This window comes from Haliotis rufescens, unplaced genomic scaffold, assembly GCF_023055435.1.
Source record: "Haliotis rufescens isolate VD_foot unplaced genomic scaffold, xgHalRufe1.0.p SCAF_2, whole genome shotgun sequence".
Lineage (NCBI taxonomy): Eukaryota > Metazoa > Mollusca > Gastropoda > Lepetellida > Haliotidae > Haliotis > Haliotis rufescens.
The window spans coordinates 5044150-5065299 of record NW_025963890.1 but is presented as its reverse complement, the minus strand read 5'-3'; the positions used below and the strand labels follow the sequence as shown (position 1 = coordinate 5065299).

Here is a 21150-nt window from a genome sequence, read left to right as displayed (position 1 = left end):
TAGTGCCATTAATCACTGCGGTGACACTTGTATGTTACAAATGTACTTGGGAAAAACATGAATTTTCGAAACCGAGAAGATGAATATATTGTGCCATAAATCACATGTATAACACTTGTATATTACAAAAATACTTGATAAATAAATGAGGAGTAAAAAAAAATTGTGCTAAACTTCACTTATAAGTAATAAATAACACTTAGTCTATCATTTGCATAAAAAGATACATTTGTATACATAAATGACAAATGAAAGTTTTTTGTTGGGATCAATATAGATATCCAAATGAATTTACTTTTTACATTAAGAGTGATTCGTTAATCCGGACATTTGTCAATCCGAACTGACGATTTCACTGTGCACGGTCCGGGTTGACGGGATGTCGTAGTAATCAGTCAGCCGTGTCCCAGTATGTCATATCCGAGATAGCATATACCACGACAGCACCCAGCACGTGAATCATCACACCACGATGTTTACAGTTGTATGTACCACGTGATCATGACGCAGCACCAACTCCGCCAGTAGCAAGACGTATCACCTGTGCAGTTGATCAAGCGTTTCGAACCGTACCATGATAATCCAATACGGGCGAACAAACTGCGTTTTCCCGGAATTCCGTGTCAACATTGGCCTTAGGCATGAAGGCGTCACGACAATTATCAGCCGTGTTCAACATTGACTTTTATGTACCTGAATGCTACTTTAAACTTCAGTTTCGCTCTGTTGAAAGCTGCAGAAGCGCAGCTTTATGTCCGTCACTGATTTGCACTTATGGGGCCTTTATGGGGCCTTTACACAGGATTGCGATCTTTGTGCCACCCGTGTGCGACCATACAATTTGCCAGATCGTCGTTGGAGGCTCAAAGGAGGCAGAGTGGTTGCCTAGGTCGTTTCAAGGTTGTACACAGGAGGTTCAGACATGGCCATGGACGCCATGGTCGCCGTGAATTTTTTAACATGTTTAAAACAGTCGCACAAAGGTCGCCGAGGAAGTTGGTTGCTCAAAGGTGGCTCAAAGGAGGCAGAAGGGAGGCACAAGCATTGCCGTTGTTGCAGAATGAAGGCACAGTGGTCGCCCAATGGTCGCCAGGTAATAGATGCGTTCTGTTGAAATATTGTCCCATCAATCTGGGCGATGCTATGCCTACCCTGGGGCGACCAACAGAGTGCATTGAACGATGACTGGCGACCGCCGTGCCTCCATTTGGCGACCACGGCAACCCTTGAGACACCATGGCAATGCTTCTGCCTCTTTCCTGCCTCCTTTGAGCTACCTGAAGTGCCTCCTCAGAGTGCCTATAAATAGAGGGCTTGTACCTGCAGTTTTTCATTGTAGTTGCAGACGCTGAACAACTCGAGCAGTTACTGCTGAACACCTTCTGTAGCAGTTACATTGAAACATGATTTCCTGGGTTTAGGCGACCATTCAGCGTCCTGGCCAGTTTTTTATCGCTCAAATGTGACACAACGATCGCAGCCCTGTGTAAAAAGGTCCTTTATCCATTCATATACTTTTCACGGCTATTTTGCCTTTAAAGCCCGATTCTACTTCGGCGGATAATCGAGACTGGTTATCATCTGGCGTTGAGGTTTTATATTATACACATGCACTTATATACTGATAGGTAAATAAATGACAGTCTCGTGAATAAACATCGGCCTAAATTCGAATGTATGAAAACAAAAACAGACACAAGATAGTTTTAGTTGGTATAAAGTTTAGTCTCATCTAAATCGTTCGATTGTTAAAGCAAATACTTTTGTACGGTTTTGATTTAGAACATGCTTGACTGTATGATATTTCAAATTGCCGTACACCTCTAAGAGAAATAACCAGACATTTCATCATAAACTATGTAGAACGCATAGAGACAAGTGAAGATCCGGGGTAGAATGGGTCTTTAGCAACCCATGCTGGCCGTAAAAAGCGACTATGCTTGTAAGAGGCGACTAATGGGATTGGGTGTTAAGGCTCGCTGACTTGGCTGATGCATGTCATCGTATCTCAATCGCGTGGATCGATGCTCATGATGTCAATCACTGGATTGTCTGGTCCAGACTCGATTATTTACAGACCGCCGTCATACAGCTGGAATATTGCTGAGTGTAGCATTAAACAACAAACAAACAAACAAAGCATAGAAACTACAGAATCTGAATTTTAAATTTTAAACTTGTTTCAAATTGTAATTTACAAAATGAAAGTATGTTTCATTCTATCATATTAAATGCATGTAGATTTCACTCCAACGCTAAAGAACATGAGTTTTGGTATTGGTTTTACTTCTAAAAAGGTCAAAGCATGAAACATAAGAATGTATCCACAGTTACTTTTACACGTGTATGTGGTATATATTGTGGATAGGAATAGAACGGAAAGCAAAGACTGAGGGGGGTTATTCCAACTTTGACGACCCCAAGGTTCGGCATTATGTTCAAGAAAGATGACATCTGGTGTTAGTGGGGAGCATGGATGGTTTAAGTATGAATCCGAGGCAGTAGCCAGTATATGATGTCACCGCTTCCGGCACCGTTACCACCATGCACTGACTGTAACAAATAACATCTATTCATATTGGAATAAATAGTCAAATACCGTTGTGTCGAAGTTGAAGGGACCTACGTAAATACTTCGAGTTAGTCGAGGTTCGACACACCCGAAAACTGATGAATAAAGAAGGAATACGGAGGGGCCAAGATTTTACTTGGTTGTATGTGGGACGTTACGAAATGTGAACATAGTCCATATAATATAAATATCTCAAATAACATTGCAATGATTAGATGTTGTCTGATCACAGATTGGAATGTCATTTGTACTGTTATTTGATCCAAACTATCAGTGACGATGGTGTAAAGATAAAATATGTTTATTTTCTGAGTTACTTGATTTTAAAGTATAATGTATATAAGCTGTGTAATGGAATGTGAGTGAATGAGGGAGTATGGTTTTACGCCGCTTCTAGCAATATTCCAGCAATATCACGGCGGGGGACACCAGAAATGGCCTTCACACATTGTACCCATGTCGGGATTCGAACCCGGGTCTTCGGTGTGACGAGCGAGCGCTGTTACCACTAGGCTACCCGACCGCCCCGTAATGGAATGTGTGTAAGACATTTATTCAAGAATATATAATTCATATTGGCCAAAACATGCAGGTTTAATTAACGTAGACTTTAAAGGCTCAGTCACACATTTAGGGGGTTTACTGTCATCCTTGATAGGGCCATTCCCGTTTAAAATTTGTCAAAAGTCTAATCAAGATCCTAGGTTCGTGGCAGGAAATTTACAAACAATCAGATATTGTTCAGGAAGCGTCCCGATTCAGCCGTTTCCAGCCGAATTCGTCCCGATTCTCCCGTTCTCAATCCGAATCTGATCCGATTTGTATCTTCCGCATCGTGACCAAATCTGTCCCGACAGCGTCCCGATTCTCCCGAATGCGATCCGACAGAGATCAGACAGTGACCGAACAGTGAACCGACAAAGACGGTTCGCATTCCGCACGATCTGGACGCAATCTGGACTCAATCGACAAGAAACGGCAATGAACAATTCATGCTTGTTCATCACGACAGCATCCCGACCCACAGATCACCGTCCAAACAACACAGGACACTGTTACGATTTTGATCCGATACAGAAGAATCTGTCACGACATAGTCACGATTGTATTCCGACTAGACAAAATCGGCTGAGTTTCCCGAATGTTACGGGACGCACCATACTGTCTGGAGTGCCTGGCCGACCTCTCTGGACCTTTCCCGATCCGTAGGACTCTGTTACGAACGTATACGACTGCGTTCAGATAATGATAGGTCATTCCAGGTCATTGAGGATAGTAATCCGACTTTTTTCACTTTTCGTGTCGTAGCGCTGTCTGATCTCAAACTGGTGCCGTAATCGGCACTGTGTAAACCTGGCCTAAGAAACGACAATTGACCCATATACTAGCAGTGCGATGTCAGCCATTGTTGTTGGGTAAATAGTACAAGAAGAGTGAGTGAGTGAGTGAGTTTGGTTTTACGCCGCTTTTAGCAATATTCCAGCAATATCACGGCGGGGGACACCAGACATGGGCTTCACACATTGTACCCATGTCGGGAATCGAACCCGGGTCTTTGGCGTGACGAGTAGAAGAAGAAGAAGAAGAAGAAGAAGAAGAAGAAGAAGAAGGGTAATGCAGTCTGCCAATTGGATCCAAACTAGTTCCTTTAAGAATTTAATATCAAATGAAAAAAAACTGTCCCCGAAACGGAAACATATGCGCTCCTACATTATGTCCCCTGCTGTCCTCTTAAATGCAAGCAAGGAGGTCATGTTCTGATTGGCAGTGAGTTAAGTGTAACGCCGCTTCAAACAGTATTTAAGTTCCATCATGGCGTGACAGCTTGATGTTGGAGGAAAGATCAAAGCCACGTTGAACGTAGACGTCCACCACTTTGTTGAGACACGAGATCACGTGAATGATGCTGACACATCAAGGATATAATCAGTGGCAATTGTTTCAAACTCATATCAGCGTATCCTTGACTGAGTAAGGGGAGTAACTGTCGGTGCAGTTGCCCCAAGGATTACTGAATACAACTTGAAAAATATATCACGACTTCCAATAGTGTTCGCCATACAGTCTCTGGGATTCCACTGCCACGTCTAGGAATGTCCGTGGTCTAGTGGTAGAGCGTCCGCCCGGAGAGCGAAAGGTCCGGGGTTCGATCCCCGGCCGCGTCATACCAAAAGACGTTAGAGATGGCACTTGTTACCCTGTCTGGCGCTCGGCATTAAGGGGCTAAACTGCGGCATGGTATCTCAGTGGGCTTAGCACTATAAATCGACATCAGTCTGGACTAGTACAAGCAGCCACACACACACACGCACACTCACACACACACACACACGTACATGCACGTCGCTATAAAAGTGCACCAATCTTGGACGCGATGTTAAACCCAATTTTATCTCTAAGCATGTCATTTCATGAATTCTAGGCAGGGCCATACTCCAGTACGAGCCTGAAGAATGTGCACAGATCAGCGTTCAAGAGATCAACAGATACATTGCCGTAACAGATACATTGCCGTAACAATAAGCTTGGTGTGCATCGCGCTTTGGGTTGAGACGGGGTTAAACCTGATCACACTCGTCACAACAGTCAGCAAAACGTATTTGTTCTGTCATTTTTTCATTTGTGTTTGTGGACAATTAGCTGCTAAATCAAAATCTGGTCTGAGAGTTACAACAATTAATAAAGTCGAAAATATAGTTGCGATAGATGAAATTTCAAATCACTGGTTTTAAACTTTGTGTTCCTATCAAATGCACATGACGTTTGAGTAGTTGCAAAAAAAACATATTTGTACAAAATCCTTTTCTTTGTATTTTTCTAACATCTCCCATGGGTTGCTTTCTTTTGGACTTTAGTTATGTATTCAGTTTGTTTTGACACAACAAAGATTCAAAATAGAATATTTTTACACGAATAATAACAGAAATTCTATCTAAAACTTGCAACAGCATTTCGCTGAATTCAATGACGCTAGATAATCACTCCATCTGTACAGGTGTAGTGCGTGGGTGGGAGTCACGACATGGTCACGGATAGTGACTGACAAGAATGTTTTTTCTCCTACTTGTCTGGTGATGCGAAGTCTGATCGACTTGTATCCGGACTCCGTCACTGAACGTAGCCATTAATTAAAGACATGGATCCGGGATCATGGACCCATAATGCTGTGACTCTTTGTTTATAGTTTGGCGTGTTTTTTTTGACAGGGTATAAATGTGTTTGTAATGGCAACCACACCCCACTGCGCACCCCACCCGTATGTTTCTGGTCGGTCGTCTCACTCAATTTCGGAACCCGAAGAAAATTGAATAGAAAAAAATGTCCAACACCACCAACGGAGAAGACTACGGAACCGTAGAGGGGACATCGGATGAGAAAATAAATATCAATAGTAAGGCGTGGCCACGAGATAATAAGTCGAGGCCACGAGATAATAAGGCGTGGCCACGACATAATAAGTCGAGGCCACGAGATAATAAGGCGTGGCCACGACATAATAAGTCGAGGCCACGAGATAATAAGGCGTGGCCACGAGATAATAAGGCGTGGCCACGAGATTATAAGGCGTGGCCACAAAATAATAAGTCGTGGCCACGAGATAATAAGTCGTGGCCATGAGATAATTTAACCAATAGAATTGCTGTTTTGGTCGGCCATTTTATATACTTTTCATCATTCCATTACTTATGAAACTTGGTCATATTATGAATCAAGACCTTCGCAGTGAAGTAATATCACATTATTTCCATCTTGGAATCAATTACAAGGATATTGTGTACATTCTTGACAACATCTATGGATTCAAACTAAGTGTGCGGCACCTTAAGAGAATTCTGAGGACTATGAATCTGAGTCGTCGTAGATTCAGCCCTCTCGTGGATGTTGTGAGTTTTATACAGGATCAACTATCAGCTTCAGGACAACTGTGTGGCTACCGTATCATGTACGCTAGATGTCAACAAAGTGGTGTAAAGGCTAGAATGGAAGACGTTCGACTTATTTTGCGTCATCTAGATCCAGTGGGAGTTGCATCAAGGAGAGTTCGGCGACTACGTCGGCGTTCCTATTATGCCAAAGGGCCAAATTTTGTTTGGCATGTAGATGGATATGATAAACTTAAACCATTTGGACTTTGTATCCACGCTTGTGTTTGTGGATTTTCAAGAAAAGTAATATGGATCAAGGTCTACAATACCAACAACAATCCAAAGGTAATTGGTGGATACTTTTTAGAGGCCGTTAGGACCCACAGAGGTTGCCCACGCATTGTAAGGGCTGACCATGGTACAGAAAATGTACACGTCCGAGTGTATCAACAGTATCTTCGACGTGACAATACAGATCCACAAGCCGGAAGATGCTTCATTGATGGTTCCAGTACATCAAATCAAAGAATCGAAGTCTGGTGGTCATTTCTAAGAAAGGAATGTACACAGTTTTGGATTGAAACGTTCAAAGGTCTCGAGGAAAATGGAGATTTCAGGGGAGATTTCTTGGACAAAAACCTTATCCAGTTTTGTTTCATGGCTATTGTTCAGGTACACTTTATTGTATTATGTCATGCAAGTAGAACTGTTCATACATAAAGTAACGACTTCATACATGTAAACTTTCTTCGACATATATTTTATATTTCTCTTTACTATAAAATATGTTACTGTTACCTACAATGATCAATACAATATAAAACAGGTTTTTGCTGTTTTCATGTCCTAATCTACACCAGATAAATCGGTTGGAAACAATTCTTTAACATTAACATTTTTAGGATGATCTGGATTCCGTGGCTGCCGTTTGGGACAACCATTGCATTAGACCCTCAAGAAACAATATTGCAAGTGGTCATCCAGAGCAAATGTACAGTGCTCCAGCTCTATGGGAAACTGAAGATCAACTCTGTGTTGTGTCCGACGAAGACGTCTCTACCTGCCTTGAGGAAGCCGTGATTCGCTCAACAATCCCCTGTGATGAAGACGTTTATGAAATATGTACTAAAGTCATGGGGAGAGACAACCTACAACCGGCAACGAATGCTCAAGAAGCAGCTGATCTGTATATACATCTCCGACAAGAAATCTACGAAGTCCTGTAGTAAAGTCTAATATACATCTGTTTTATGATCCTACCAAATGTAACTCGTTGCCTCCTTCCACGAGGCACGTATTCCTATTGATGGTTATGATTAACATTAGTGTTTTGCAACTAAAGCAGGTATAAATGCCAGTACAAACTTTCGTTTAATGTTTCAGACATAAACCATTTCCCAAATTTAACATTGATTCACTCTAGATCTGATGTTTTACAAGAAGTATAAGCAAAACTTCCAACTGATTGCACTTCTGACAAATGTTTGCTGATACAAAAGCCGCAACCCTACAATAAATTTATGTGCATACAATAACTTGCATAAGCTTAGTTGACTTGTTTAGTGCATGATTAACATAATGTCCGAATTACAGAAAGCTGACACGTCATTCGTAAAATGTTATAATTCTGTAGTCGCAGACCTTTGGAACAATTGCTTAAATTGTTGAATTACAAGCCCTGGTGGTAATATAAGTAAAGATTATCAGATGACTATTTGCTATGATAATAAGTTTTATATCAGTTCGCAACGCAAATTATGTACTTTGAACGTTGTACTCCAAAACTATCAGTCTAGGTAGATACATGAAACAAATGAATGTTCACGAATTAACATTAAAAGAATGACATAAAATAGCCTGTTAAGCTGTTAACTGATGGCTCTTTATTGTGTTGTGTGACAGCTTTTTAAAATGACTGCAAATTTAATACAATACTTCAAGAAACTATAATGCTAACGGTGTAATCCACACCGGGAAAAAAACAGGATATCTGGGGTAGAGTGACTTCCATTAACTTTTATCAATTAAACAGGATTTATTCTGTCTGTTCAAAACATAACAAGATGTTCATAATATGCAATCCAAATAAATCAAAATGTTAACAGATGCGATATTTGTAAGTTTTAAACCTTCTGTACCCAAACTTAGTAATTCTTAACCAACAACATCAATATTTTTTTAATTTCCATTACAACATAAACATGTTGACTGCAAAAAAACTTGCTTACAATGGTCATTTAAACGTATTTGGGGTTTTAAAGAAAGAACATATCTGCATCCTTCTTCGTTTCATTACAATAAACGTTCTTTACAGGCTTACAAAATAACACGTTTACTATATGCCACAAACCTATGAGCTAATATTTCTTTGTCTCAACAAAAACTCCAAAAACAAATTCCGCTTAATTTTCACATTAAGAGACACATTTAAACGGGTCATAGTAATTTAAGGTTTCTCTTGTACCAAAAGCACAAAATGTAAAATGATTCAAACGACCCCTCTTCTGACCCTACAGGGAACACGGTATTGTCATGTTGATATCAAAGCATGCAATTCCTTTAAACTAAACTTTAATAACATACCTCATCAAACCATTAAAAATTCAACACCTGGTTTGTATATTAGAAATAATACGATAGGACATTCGTCTAAAAATGTTTTGAACAGGTGTAAATAAAATCTTCTTAAACAATCAGATGTCAGTACCAATTAACCTATTTGGTAGTAACAGATTCAATAAAATTAGACTAAAAGCTCAATCGATTATAGCAGAACAGTTCTGTAAAAGTGAAACAAATGCAAAACAAAACTTAAAGGGGGAAGACAATTCATGACAAACAGTCATGCCCGTCTTTTCACTCGGAAGTGAAGATATTCACACTGATTGCTGCATTCATGTTTTTCTTGAACAGGTTATAATTACTGATCATTGGAATGTCTAATACATTTGCACATGTGTTAGCTCGAGGGAAGTTCTCTCTGTTCTCAGGGTTGAGTTCAATTGCAGTGTGGAATGTCAGCTGCGGCTGTGGATGGAGACCAAGGGGGGGAATGGATCCCGCGCCAGTCGCAAAAACCAATATGTCACTCAGGGTGACTGATTCTGTGCCCTCTGAAAATACAGTTTTGTCAAATAAAGAAAGTACCCAAACATAGGAACTCACTAAACAATATGTACCCAACCACATTAACTCACCGACCATATTCACTCATTTGACAATACATCATGACACATATTTGCGAATGCAGTTAGATCTTAACAGGTGATAGAGACACACACAAGAGGGACCATGTTCTCAGTCCTGATCGTGTCTGGTTATCTGGACTCTCAAACACGTTCTAGCTTTACATATGGATATCCCCATGTAATTTGCTGTTATAAATATTCTTTGTTCACCATGACAGTTATTATAAACACACTAACGTCCGACTGTTTTTCTTATCTCATTACCTGCTACGTCCAGAAGATAGTCCATCCAATAACTGACTGTCTCTTCTTCCATTCTGCGCCTGTTGCTCCCAGGTTCGGAGAAGGATGGTTCACTGAACACCATTTCAAGCACAGAAGCGTTCAATTCATACTTTTCATCGAAACAGAAAAGTTCCCTTACTTCTTTGATGTGAACACGCATTTCTGCAAGCACTCCCAAAGTGGCCAGTCCTTTTTGGAATCTAGAATTGAAAATATCTTGTGCTAATATGCAATAGACATGGATGTCATAAAACCCAGAAGACATTTACTTTAGTTATCTTAAAGTAGTTTGTGTAAGGAAACAGATAAGACTATGCACCTTAACTCGAACAATACCCACTTTATAAAATAAATTTGAGTTTGATAAATTTTTTGTTGCATGTGTTTGTTTCATTGGAACGTTATCCTAAAGACGGTTTCATACTTTATCCCATTAACGATCAATTCTCAGATGTCAAAATTCATGTGTATAATTGTGCATCGGTCAGATCGTTGTTATGAATAATAACTGAATTAACTGTGAAAACATTCCAAATACACTCTCTCAAAAAAGAAACGCAACCCCAGTCTGAAAATGTGAGAAAACCCCCAGAAGAAAAAATATTGATTGTAAATACAATTTTTCTGATATGCACTTATACCATGTACACTGTTTATTAACGTAAGCGCCCAAACACACCAATTTTCGTGCACAAGGGCATTTTATTGTTTCTTTCATCATAGTGAGCACAGTTTTCACGTGGCCCATGCCAAAAGCCTCATGCACGTGCAATTCATGGAAAGAGCAGTAGAAGTATGGGCTTATAAAAGCACGCGTTGATTAGAGATTCACTCTATCATTTTCACCGAAAGACAAGGTCGAATATGCTACGGTTGAGTGCTGCAGATCGAAATATCGCCATTGGTCGTATTGAGGCCGGACAAAGCTTTGGAAACGTTGCCCGGCACCTCAATGTTCATAAAACAACGATTTCCCGACTTTGGAGCCGATACACCCAGTTTCATGCAACTGTCGATCGCCCCAGAAATGGTAGGCCAAGGGTTACCACACAACCTCAGGATCGATTCATCCGGGTCACCCACCTACGTAATCGGCTAGCCACACCTACCGTCACTGCAACACAGGTGCCAGGTTTGAGAAGAGTGTCCGCACAAACAATTAGGAACCGTCTACTAGAGGCCGGTCTACGTGCAAGAAGACCACTTATTGGACCTGTTTTACGCCACCAACATCAGGTGGTGCACCAACGTTCGGATATGGACCCTGAGAAACTGGAGGCGCGTCTGGTTTAGTGACGAATCACGTTTTCTCTTACAACGCCGTGACGGAAGACAGCGTGTCTATAGAAGAGGAAACGAACGTTTTTCCCCGAACTGTGTTCGGCAGGTCGACAGATTTGGAGGAGGGAACGTCATGATGTGGGGAGCCATGTCTTACAACCAAAGATCAGAGACGCCCCATTGCGTCAAGTCAATCTTAGTGAGAGAACTGTCGAAGTCTGGACTTAAAGATGCATAACTGTACTGCCACCATGCCAAATGTCATATTGTTGTCTTCAATATTAAATGTGTTATAATAACTTGCATATTGAGATAAACATCTTGAAAATATAGGGGTTGCGTTTCTTTTTTGAGAGAGTGTATGTTGTTGTTTTTTATTAACTCTTGCGTATTAAATTGTCGCAGATACTAAAATTACTTTAACCATTACTGCACTATGACACCATTCAGCAACAGCAACACTAACGAACCCGATTGCACTTATTAATGATATTTAATAGTAAACGTCAACGCCTTAGGGCTGTGATTTATCATATCTGCCGAAACAGATTCAATGGGGCATTTGTGGCGATGTAAAGAGAACAATATATGCATGGATTACTGATTACAAATCGGAATGACACCAGGTGTTCGCGAAAAGGGGGAACGTGTCCTGCTCTACCGGTAGCACCCACCATGCACATATATTGCAAGCGGCCTGTCATATTTGGTAGAAATATCATTCTGTCTACCATAAAACATTTGGAAGGATTTAACAAGACAGTGAACGGTCAAACATTCGTTGAAAAGCTTGGTAGCAGTACATACTGATCTAGGCACTCTTTGATTCTGCCAAGCACAATAAAATGGATCAAGGCATCACAAAGTTCTTCCTTCTTTGCTAAGGAGAGAGTAAGAGAGTAACATCCAGCAAGTTGGATAAGTTGATCAGCACCACCTACGGCATCCAGGAACGAAGACATATCCTCTGCATTTCGTATCTGGAAAACATTACATATTTCTATAGTTTTAACAATTCAGACAAAAGAAGTTATAGAATTAATACAAACAGTTAATTCATGCAATTTAATTGATGAACAAAGGCAAACATGTTATTTTTTTAATAACAAATCGCTTCGATGCCAAGTGGTTGAGGTGGTACATGGTGGAAGTTTCAATGCTGGCAAATTGGTGCCTGATTCTTATGGTGTGGGTTCAAAGCCCGAATGGCACTCAACCACAAAGTACTAGAATCGTTACTATTACATATAGTGCTATTCCAAATATAGCAGTGTTGAAACAGTACATATTTCTGAAGTATAATTCTAGTTGATACATTTGCTTTTGAATATATGAAACATATATGACACTATAGGACCACACAAATGTTGATAAGGCAGTTACGCATCTTGTAACGCATCATGTAAACCTAATTAGGGAATTGAGTTTGAATCGACCTTCAGTAGACTTTCCCTCTGTGCGACATCTTGGATGTCATCAATCTTTGGCTGAATTTGGCTGTCGCCAACAAGCGTACTGAACAGCAGTGGACTGAAAAACCGTGGAAGAGGTCCATTGTGTACGACAGAATATGCTATCATCTTCCCCGCTGTCAAGTAGAGACCGCTTTGTAGGGCTAAAACAAGAAAACTTACATCAGTGAATGGATAAATTAATAACGTCAACGCCAAAGAACAATCAAACTCGATATCTGTCGAAACAGATTCCATTGGACATGAAAGGCAAAATCGTGTTGAAAGATTTTGAATGAATCACCGACTTGTGATGAGATAAGGTGTTCGCGAAATGGTAAGCTTCTCCTGCCCTACCGGTAGCACCCGTCGTTCACAAAATTTCAAGAAAATATTAAATGCCAATTTGCCGTGAGTTTAGAAAACTCAACATGAATGTCATTAAATGGGATGGCATCACATCATATGAAGTGTGACTTGTCATATTTAGTGCAGGCTTCCGAATGTCTGCCATATAATTTTTGGAAAGACCTGACAAGGCCCTGGATAGTGTAACCTTGCTTGAAGAGCTTATTTGTTAGTAGCGCATGTCTTTTTTTGAAGTCTGAGTAAAAGGTACATGCTCTTAAGTACAGAAGCAATTGTGAAATGCAGACACCATAGGCGGGAGCTGAGGGGATGTTGCTACACAAGTAAGGAAAGTTGACGATGGCAAAATTAAAATCATCCCTCTTGTCATATATAGCTTAGTAGAAATGCTGTCATTATTGTCAATCTCAATGCATAAGTCGAGATAGGAAACCCAGCATTGGCTCTCAGTGGTTTCTTTAATTTCTAATTCTGGTGGATATATCAAATCCAGAAATTCATTTATCTTGGTGTGAAATAATGTCATCAATGTACCTGAAACTGAGATTAAACTTTTTAGCAAGGTAACGTTTCTTGGATTTAACAAGATTTGTTAAACACTCAGACTCATATTCAAAGAGAAAAAGGTCAGCTAGAAGTGGAGCACAGTTACTACCCATGGGGATTCCAACCGTTTGGCGAAATGTTCTATCCCCAAACTTGACAAAATTATTGTCAATGAGGAAGTCCAGCACCCACATATCTGGATCTCGGAATATTTCTTTAAAGGTTTACTGTCAGCTGTTGCAAACTGACCAGAACCAATAAAAATTGTGATGTACATGTAGCTATATTTCCTGACACCTGAAACCTTTAAACATAATTTGTTTCGATACTACTTTATGGGTGTATTCTACCTTTTACCTTCTGGGATACAGCTTGACATATGTATCAATATATCTAGTGATGATACTCAAATGGTATAAATATGTCAAAGAGCTAAATCTATCATTATACAAAATATTGAATAGCACTATAATCCCGTCCAGTTCAAGTCAAATACCCCCAAGGTCTATCAGTAAACTTCAGTTCAAGGTAAACAAATGGTTATGCAAAAATCAATACACTTCACAAAACATGCAAGTTCTTACCAGTGTAATTCAAATCCAGCATCTTTTTTGTCTCGTCACCGGTAAATATGGGGAGAGAAGATATTTCTTTCATGAGCAATCTTAAAAACTCCCTGCTTGGCCCGCCATCGTCTATTGCATATTCCCCAGCAAACTTAACAGACAAGCCATTTTCAGGGTTGAAAGATGGCCTGTTGAAAGCTCTGATGCCACCTGACATTACATTACGTCTTGTGACATTAACAATGTTCCGTCGTTCTTTATTGATCACTGACGCGAGTCTGGTCAATATCTCGTGAAGATTTTCTGAATGTCTATAAAACAAGAAAACAATTCATCACTTGCATGAAAAAGGTGTTAGGATCTACACCGAAACGTCGCACTAATTGTAATAAAGAAGTTGTTCATCCATAGAACTCGTCTTACTTCAATTCTGAACTCAGACCAAATTATTTTAACAGTTTGTAACATAACTTTAATGTTACTTTTTCCGTTTTGTTATGGATATGAAAGAATCCACTCGATAAAACCTATAGGAAATACAATTGACCTTATACTTTACATCTAAGATTTATGTTTGCATAAACATATGACAAATAATTGCAAAGTACTTTCAAGATACAAATTGACGATATCTACTTGAATTTTTAATAAGCTGCAACTCAAATGGGAAAATGACAAACGTTTTATGCATGGCTGATTTAGGTTATTTCAATTTACTGATGAAACTGTGTTTTCCCTTATGTTTGAATCACATAAATAATTCTCTCACCGCACGGCCTCAAGTCTAAGGGGTGGAGGCTGAAGGGGGAGTGGCTGGTCACTCCGGGTATACACAAGGTTCCTGTTGGACTGCCTTGGTATGTCAAATACTGCCAAGTCACTTCCTTCACTTGAATCCACGTCATTGTATGTGACCGTGCTGTCTACAGTTTCACCATTTTGGTCTTCAACACCAAGTTCGGCTTCCCCGCCTTCTGATGAAACAGTGTCTAGATCTGGTAGTGAATCATCAGTTGAAATTGACTGCATTGCCTGCAAGGAGACGAAACAATGAAGTATAAAATATAAAGAACCACAACCGAGTGCCTTCCGATATAAAATATATCCACACAAGTTGATAAAAGTAATAAATATCCAATTGACATTGACCTTGATTTTTCCCAACCAAAATTCAAATCACAATGTTCAGAAGAGGTATATCATCGATTGTGTGACGTTTGACGTCATGTCTTGTGACGTTTACAAGAGACATTGTGAAAATAGTAATAGTGGATACTAGATGTTTGCAATGACATAGCAATTGTCTCTTATCGAGTGGAGATATTTTCCCAAGTAGCATAGCGATGAGTGAAATATCTATTTTTTTCACTTTACAAGATATTTGATTATACTGACTGTATCATATAATATGTTATTTCTTGTACGCTTTATTTGACAATATACTGTGAAATCTAGTTTATCTCTACCGAATGACCGTACAAGGATGACGTCATTATTCATCATATTGCTTTTTTTCTATTGTAAACCCAAGAAATGTATAACCCATTTGTTGGAACACATCACTTGTTTTCGTCAGGAGTTGATTTAAAACAAAGCACTACGGTGTCAAGAAGTCTAGGCATTCATTTCAATTGTAATTATGAGTGAGTGAGTGAGTGAGTGAGTTTATTTTTACGCATCAGTCAGCAATATTCCAACTATAAGGCGGCGGTCTGTAAATAATCGAGTCTGGACAAGACCATCCAGGGATCAACAGCATGAGCATCGGTCAACGCAATTGGGATACGATGACATGTGTCAACCAAGTCAGCGAGCCTGACCACCCAATCCCGTTAGTCGCCTCTTACGACACGGATGGGTTACTGAAGACCAATTCTATCCCGGATCTTCACGGGTCTGTAAGTATGATACTCCACGTGTTTAATGCTTATACGTACACTGCCCGAGTTGAAAACAACAGTCGGCGTCCCCGTAGAAGCAGTAGTCGTCCCGGTAGAAGCAGTAGACGTCCCAGTAGAAGCAGTAGACGTCCCGGTAGAAGCAGTAGACGTCCCGGTAGAAGCAGTAAACGTCCCGGTAGAAGCAGTGGGCGTCCTGGTAGAAGCAGTGGGCATCCCAGTAGAAATAGTAGGCGTCCCAGGAGAAGCAGTAGGCGTTCCCGTAGAAGCAATTGGAGTGCCGTCATCAATCTCCATTGTCCAGATTATTTAGGGGTAAAAACAACAATGTCTATAATCTCCAATAGAACAAATCTAAGGGATTTCATACAACTGCATATATTAAGATAAATCAAATTTCTAATCGCATGCAATACACATATTTTCGTATGTTTAAGTGTGACGCTCCTTCTCGCAGATTTTGCATCCAACAATATTGACCCCTGCCTTTACACTGTGAAAGATGCATGTATATTCGTCTGTATGTATATGCAAGAAAAGTCCATTCTCCACTTGACTGTTTGATGAAAGCGTTCGATGTGATGGTATTACCAATGTTATTTTATGGCGCTGAGGTGTGAGGCTTCTAGAAACTAGACATCTCAGAGAAGGTTTATTCCAACCTTATTTATGTTGTATGGCAAAAAAATCAATTTTACTTTTACCTGATATCAAAATATGGTTTTACCTTTTTTTGACTCGCCGATTCATTGTTAGACTGGTGTTGGACCACGTCAGTTGACAGATCTTGCTCATTCTCTTTTTTCTTTGTGTACATGTAGAAACGAATAATCTTTACTTTAGTTTCCTCATATACATTAGCCACTGTTTTTTGGCCCATTTCTTCCCCTTTAAAATCTTTGATGGAGAAAGTGAATTGCGCCTCGTTTCCCCTTTTGCTTTCACCATCGGTAAAGAACAGTTGTTTGGCTACTGCCAGAATATCTGCTTGTCCAGCATCCCTATAAACTGATAAATGTCTTGTCCCACCCCCGTTTTGACTCCGCACTTGCCTAAAGGCATTAACCTTCGTGTCAAAATCCATCCACCCAACTTCAATTCGCCGAGATGTTTTTCTTGCGTTTTTGTTACCTTGCAGAAAGTCAAAATCTTTCTGACCCCTCTTTCTTCGATTTGACATTTTTTCTCGAATTCTGTCGAACAATCCGCTTGATTTGGTCTGTTTTTCTGGGTTTTCCAATTGCCTTGACTTGCACCAGACTACCGTCGCAAGCCTGTCCCCGTATGTAGGAATATATCTAGAAAGCTCTTCATCCTTCATCTCAAGGATAAGGCTTGGATCGATCTTAACATAAATATTTGTATCTCGTCAGTGGTTTAATCACATCAAAGCTTATATTTTAAATCACATGAATAATAGTAATAATTCTCAACTCATCTTAATGTTACCTGTTATTTATCTTATAATTTAATTCTAAATCATTTAACAATCTAATGGTAAGGACTGTATCCCAGAACTTTAAGCCTGTTCAAAATCGAAAATAAGCTACGAAAATCGATGCTAATTGTCAGCACAAATGATTATTTCAATATTCACGATATATCTTATTACTTCGCTCTTTACTGATAAATGTTGCCAATGCATGTTGTGCACATTATTACATTTAGGCTATGAAACTATTTAAGCACATCCAATTTTGTTTAATAGTTTGTTTGTTTCATTATATTTCTATATTTGTTTATTGGGTTTTGTTAAAAACAAAACTCAAAGAGAACAGCAATATATTTGGTTGTCTGATGATGTCAAAAAGATTTTGTATGTAGGATAGCATTACAATGATTATTGCAATGTATATCAGTAATATTCAAGATTCGCCCGTTCAAAACTTGAGTTGCACGAAAACACTGAACTTCGTCTCTAGGTCTTCGTGGGAAATGGTCAAGATTCATAAATATGGTACAAAATCGCTTAAAAGCAGAGCTTACTTCTTCATCACCTAATGGTACATACACCTTGGCCAAGTCAACCGTTTACCGTGAAAATACAGTAATAAATGTGATTTTTACATGCAAACCTGAAGAGTACGTTTTACACGAAAACCTTATCGTCTTTTTACCTTGTCAGCAACAAGTAGCTGAACGTTTTCGCTAGGAACTCCCCTGTCTGTGAGAAAACGCTCGAGGTCCTCCATCCTAAAATTCGAAAATACGTAACCTGAGTTTTCATTGGCTAAATTATGTCGTGGCCACGCCTTATTTATCTCGTGGCCTCGACTTATTATATCGTGGCCACGCCTTATTCATCTCGTGGCCTCGACTTATTATATCGTGGCCACGACTTGTTATCTCGTGGCCACGCCTTATTATCTCGTGGCCACGACTTATTATCTCGTGGCCTCGACTTATTATATCGTGGCCACGCCTTATTATCTCGTGGCCACGACTTATTATCTCGTGGCCTCGACTTATTATCTCGTGGCCACGCCTTACTATTGATATTTATTTTCTCATCCGATGTCCCCTCTACGGTTCCGTAGAAGACTCTTATTTAGTCCATCAGTTATTAAAGTCGAAATGTTGTCAGGAATAGTTGAAAAGTGTTTTACGTAGCATGGTGAGTTTTCGAGATGTACTTGGTCTAAAATACATTTTAATAACACAATGGACATTAGTGAGCTTAACGTTGAAGTATAGTATGTATCTCAATATAATCAGTGAGAAAGGTCTTTCTTTGAACACCACGCAGTAATCGTCGGAATGTTTATGAACACTCATTAAGATGTGTTTCAACCATAGAGGTCCTTTGAGATATTATGCATCTTATATCTTCATATCGTTTCTACCCCGGTGACCTAAAAATATGACCCGTGAAGATTCGGGTAGAGAGTAGGTCTTCAGTAAACCCTTACTTGCTGTAAGAGGCGACTATGCTTGTCGTAAGAGGCGACTAACGGGATCGGGTGGGCAGGCTCGCTGACTTGGTTGATGCATGTCATCGTTTCCCAATTGCGTGGATCGATACTCATGATGCCATGGCCAATCACTGAATTGTCTGGTACAGACTCGATTATTTACAGATCGCCGTCAAAGAGTTGGAATATTGCTGAGTGTGGCGTTAAAAAATAAACAAACAAACAACCGACTTCTAAATAGTTATTTTTTACCAGCGAAACGATATCAAAATATCAAAATCGTTTATTTGGACCAGAAGAGAGATACCGTTACCGAGGCTATCTGCTGTCGTGTGCTTTACACAGGTCACCACTAAAATAACCATTTAGCGGTTGAGTAGAATAGTATATACCCTTTTTATTATAAATACAAAACGCCAAATCCAGAGGACAACCAGTCGCGATTATCCGGCGGAACAGGTTCCATTGGGCTCAAAAAGAAACACAGCGGCGGGAACCACACGAATCGATCAACGATAACAGCGACACCAGGCGCTAAAATAACCCTAAATTGTGTACCAATAAGTTTCCCGTTTAGCATTTGACCTTCCCTAGGAGCTAATACGTAGATAAAGATATTTTAGAAAATCCGATCCCTTAGAATGCCTTTATGTATTGGTTGTAAGTTGTATTCACTCCGATGGTTATGCCTATGTGATATATATATAGAAATGTTATAGGTTAGACGGACATAGCAATGTTGTTGATAAGATAATATAAGCGACAAAACCCTTCAATATAAGTCATGTGCAGCCCACGCACAGCCCCAAACATCCTAGATGATAACGACTTCCCGGAGCCACAATCTCATTTACAAGCGCCACCTCTCTGGGGGCCTGGGGACCGCACCTGTTTCTCATTGCTCAATAAGGAAATCACTTAATGTATGTATTCTCGCTATGACAACTAAAAGTTCTATCATTTGACTCACACCTACAAAAGCCAATGAAAAACGATACCTTTTGACATCGATCCTTTGACACATCACCTTATGTTTTACTAAACATACTGCAATTTTGCCATTTGAAAATCTTGGACATTTAATATTCTTTATAATTCTAGCAGAATTATTATTCGGATATTGCAATCGCAGTCTTTATGATCAGGACCATTACCGATCTTTCATACGCTTATTTCTGTAACAAAACACACCAGCTGTGCCAAAAGTGTGAATGAATACACATACTTATATACCTGTATTAATTCGCGCCCTGTTTACCTTTAAGCCTAAAGGTCAATAAAGAATCAATGGTAATTATTATAATGTTGCACGCACGCACGCCCGAAACGTGCCTGCGTGTACGGATTGACCCCGTGGGGATTCACGTATTGGGTCTCATTATCCCTTCGGTGAATTAAGAGCTCACCAATGAAGGTTTATGCAGTTACGGTGTGTTACTGGGCGAAGTATGAGGCATCGTACCCCAACAGCGTGAGTCGTTGCCAGGGACGCACCAGTCGAAAACTAAATATAAGCAAACAATATATTCCTCACACACTTATAAATTAAAACCCATTCTAAACACATGCAGGTCCGTACAATACATCTAAAACAGAGATATATCACATAATCCATTCACTGTTCAGGACATGACACGTTGTAAGTGCAGAACAGCTTGAGCATTAATCGTGCTCGGATATCTTCGATTCTAACGCAACAAGCAAACCACAAAATTATCGAACTAACTCATGAACGATTTTCACAAGCAAAGATCATGTTACTATAACAAAAGTCTGAAAGAACATGAATTTACATTGTAGTTAAACTATATCATATTTGGTTTTATGTTGTACTTATATTTTTGTAATCTTTTCAAATTGTAAGCACTTGGTTTTTTGTGCCGCGCAGAAGCAGCACCAGTGGTTGCTAATTTTCAACAATAATTAACAGACGATTTTTTATAAAGCTTGCCTTTGGCTGACTGCTTCTTACATTCACATCTGACGTTAAGTCATTGCCGGAAATACCGAAGACACGATATAAACTGTGTAAGCAATCAACATTTTTCGGAAAATAATCGATCAAATTAATAAGTCAATAAATTTCGTTGCATCCATATCTATGGCAAGTAAGTAAAAATAATCATATTCAGAAAAAGATCAAAGACAATTAAAAGTTCATAATAAATCAATTGGCATTTGTTTGTTTGTTTGTTTGTTTGTTTGTTTGTTGTTTA

General features: G+C 39.6%; 2 protein-coding genes across 3 annotated transcripts; one reads left to right on the top strand and one right to left on the bottom strand.

Moving 5' to 3' along the window:
* Nucleotides 1-6169: 6169 nt before the first annotated feature.
* On the top strand, nucleotides 6170-8324 carry LOC125382018. Its single transcript, XM_048399531.1, has 2 exons — nucleotides 6170-7110; nucleotides 7341-8324. The coding sequence occupies exons 1-2, from the start codon at nucleotides 6259-6261 to the stop codon at nucleotides 7662-7664; spliced, it is 1176 nt and encodes a 391-aa protein (XP_048255488.1). The 5' UTR covers nucleotides 6170-6258; the 3' UTR covers nucleotides 7665-8324.
* Nucleotides 8325-8400: 76 nt separating this feature from the next.
* Nucleotides 8401-17057, bottom strand: LOC124123029 (G2/M phase-specific E3 ubiquitin-protein ligase-like). 2 transcript variants are annotated; one of them, XM_046486272.2, is made up of 8 exons: nucleotides 16750-17057; nucleotides 16062-16313; nucleotides 14894-15156; nucleotides 14143-14435; nucleotides 12629-12807; nucleotides 12000-12172; nucleotides 9891-10111; nucleotides 8401-9551 (listed from the first exon to the last, which is right to left on the bottom strand). In XM_046486272.2, exons 1-8 carry the CDS (start codon nucleotides 16900-16902, stop codon nucleotides 9295-9297), a joined length of 1791 nt encoding a protein of 596 aa, XP_046342228.2. In that variant the 5' UTR covers nucleotides 16903-17057; the 3' UTR covers nucleotides 8401-9294. The 2 variants fall into 2 exon arrangements, with proteins under 2 accessions (XP_046342228.2, XP_048255487.1); XM_048399530.1 differs by having other exon boundaries at nucleotides 16062-16875.
* Nucleotides 17058-21150: the final 4093 nt, after the last annotated feature.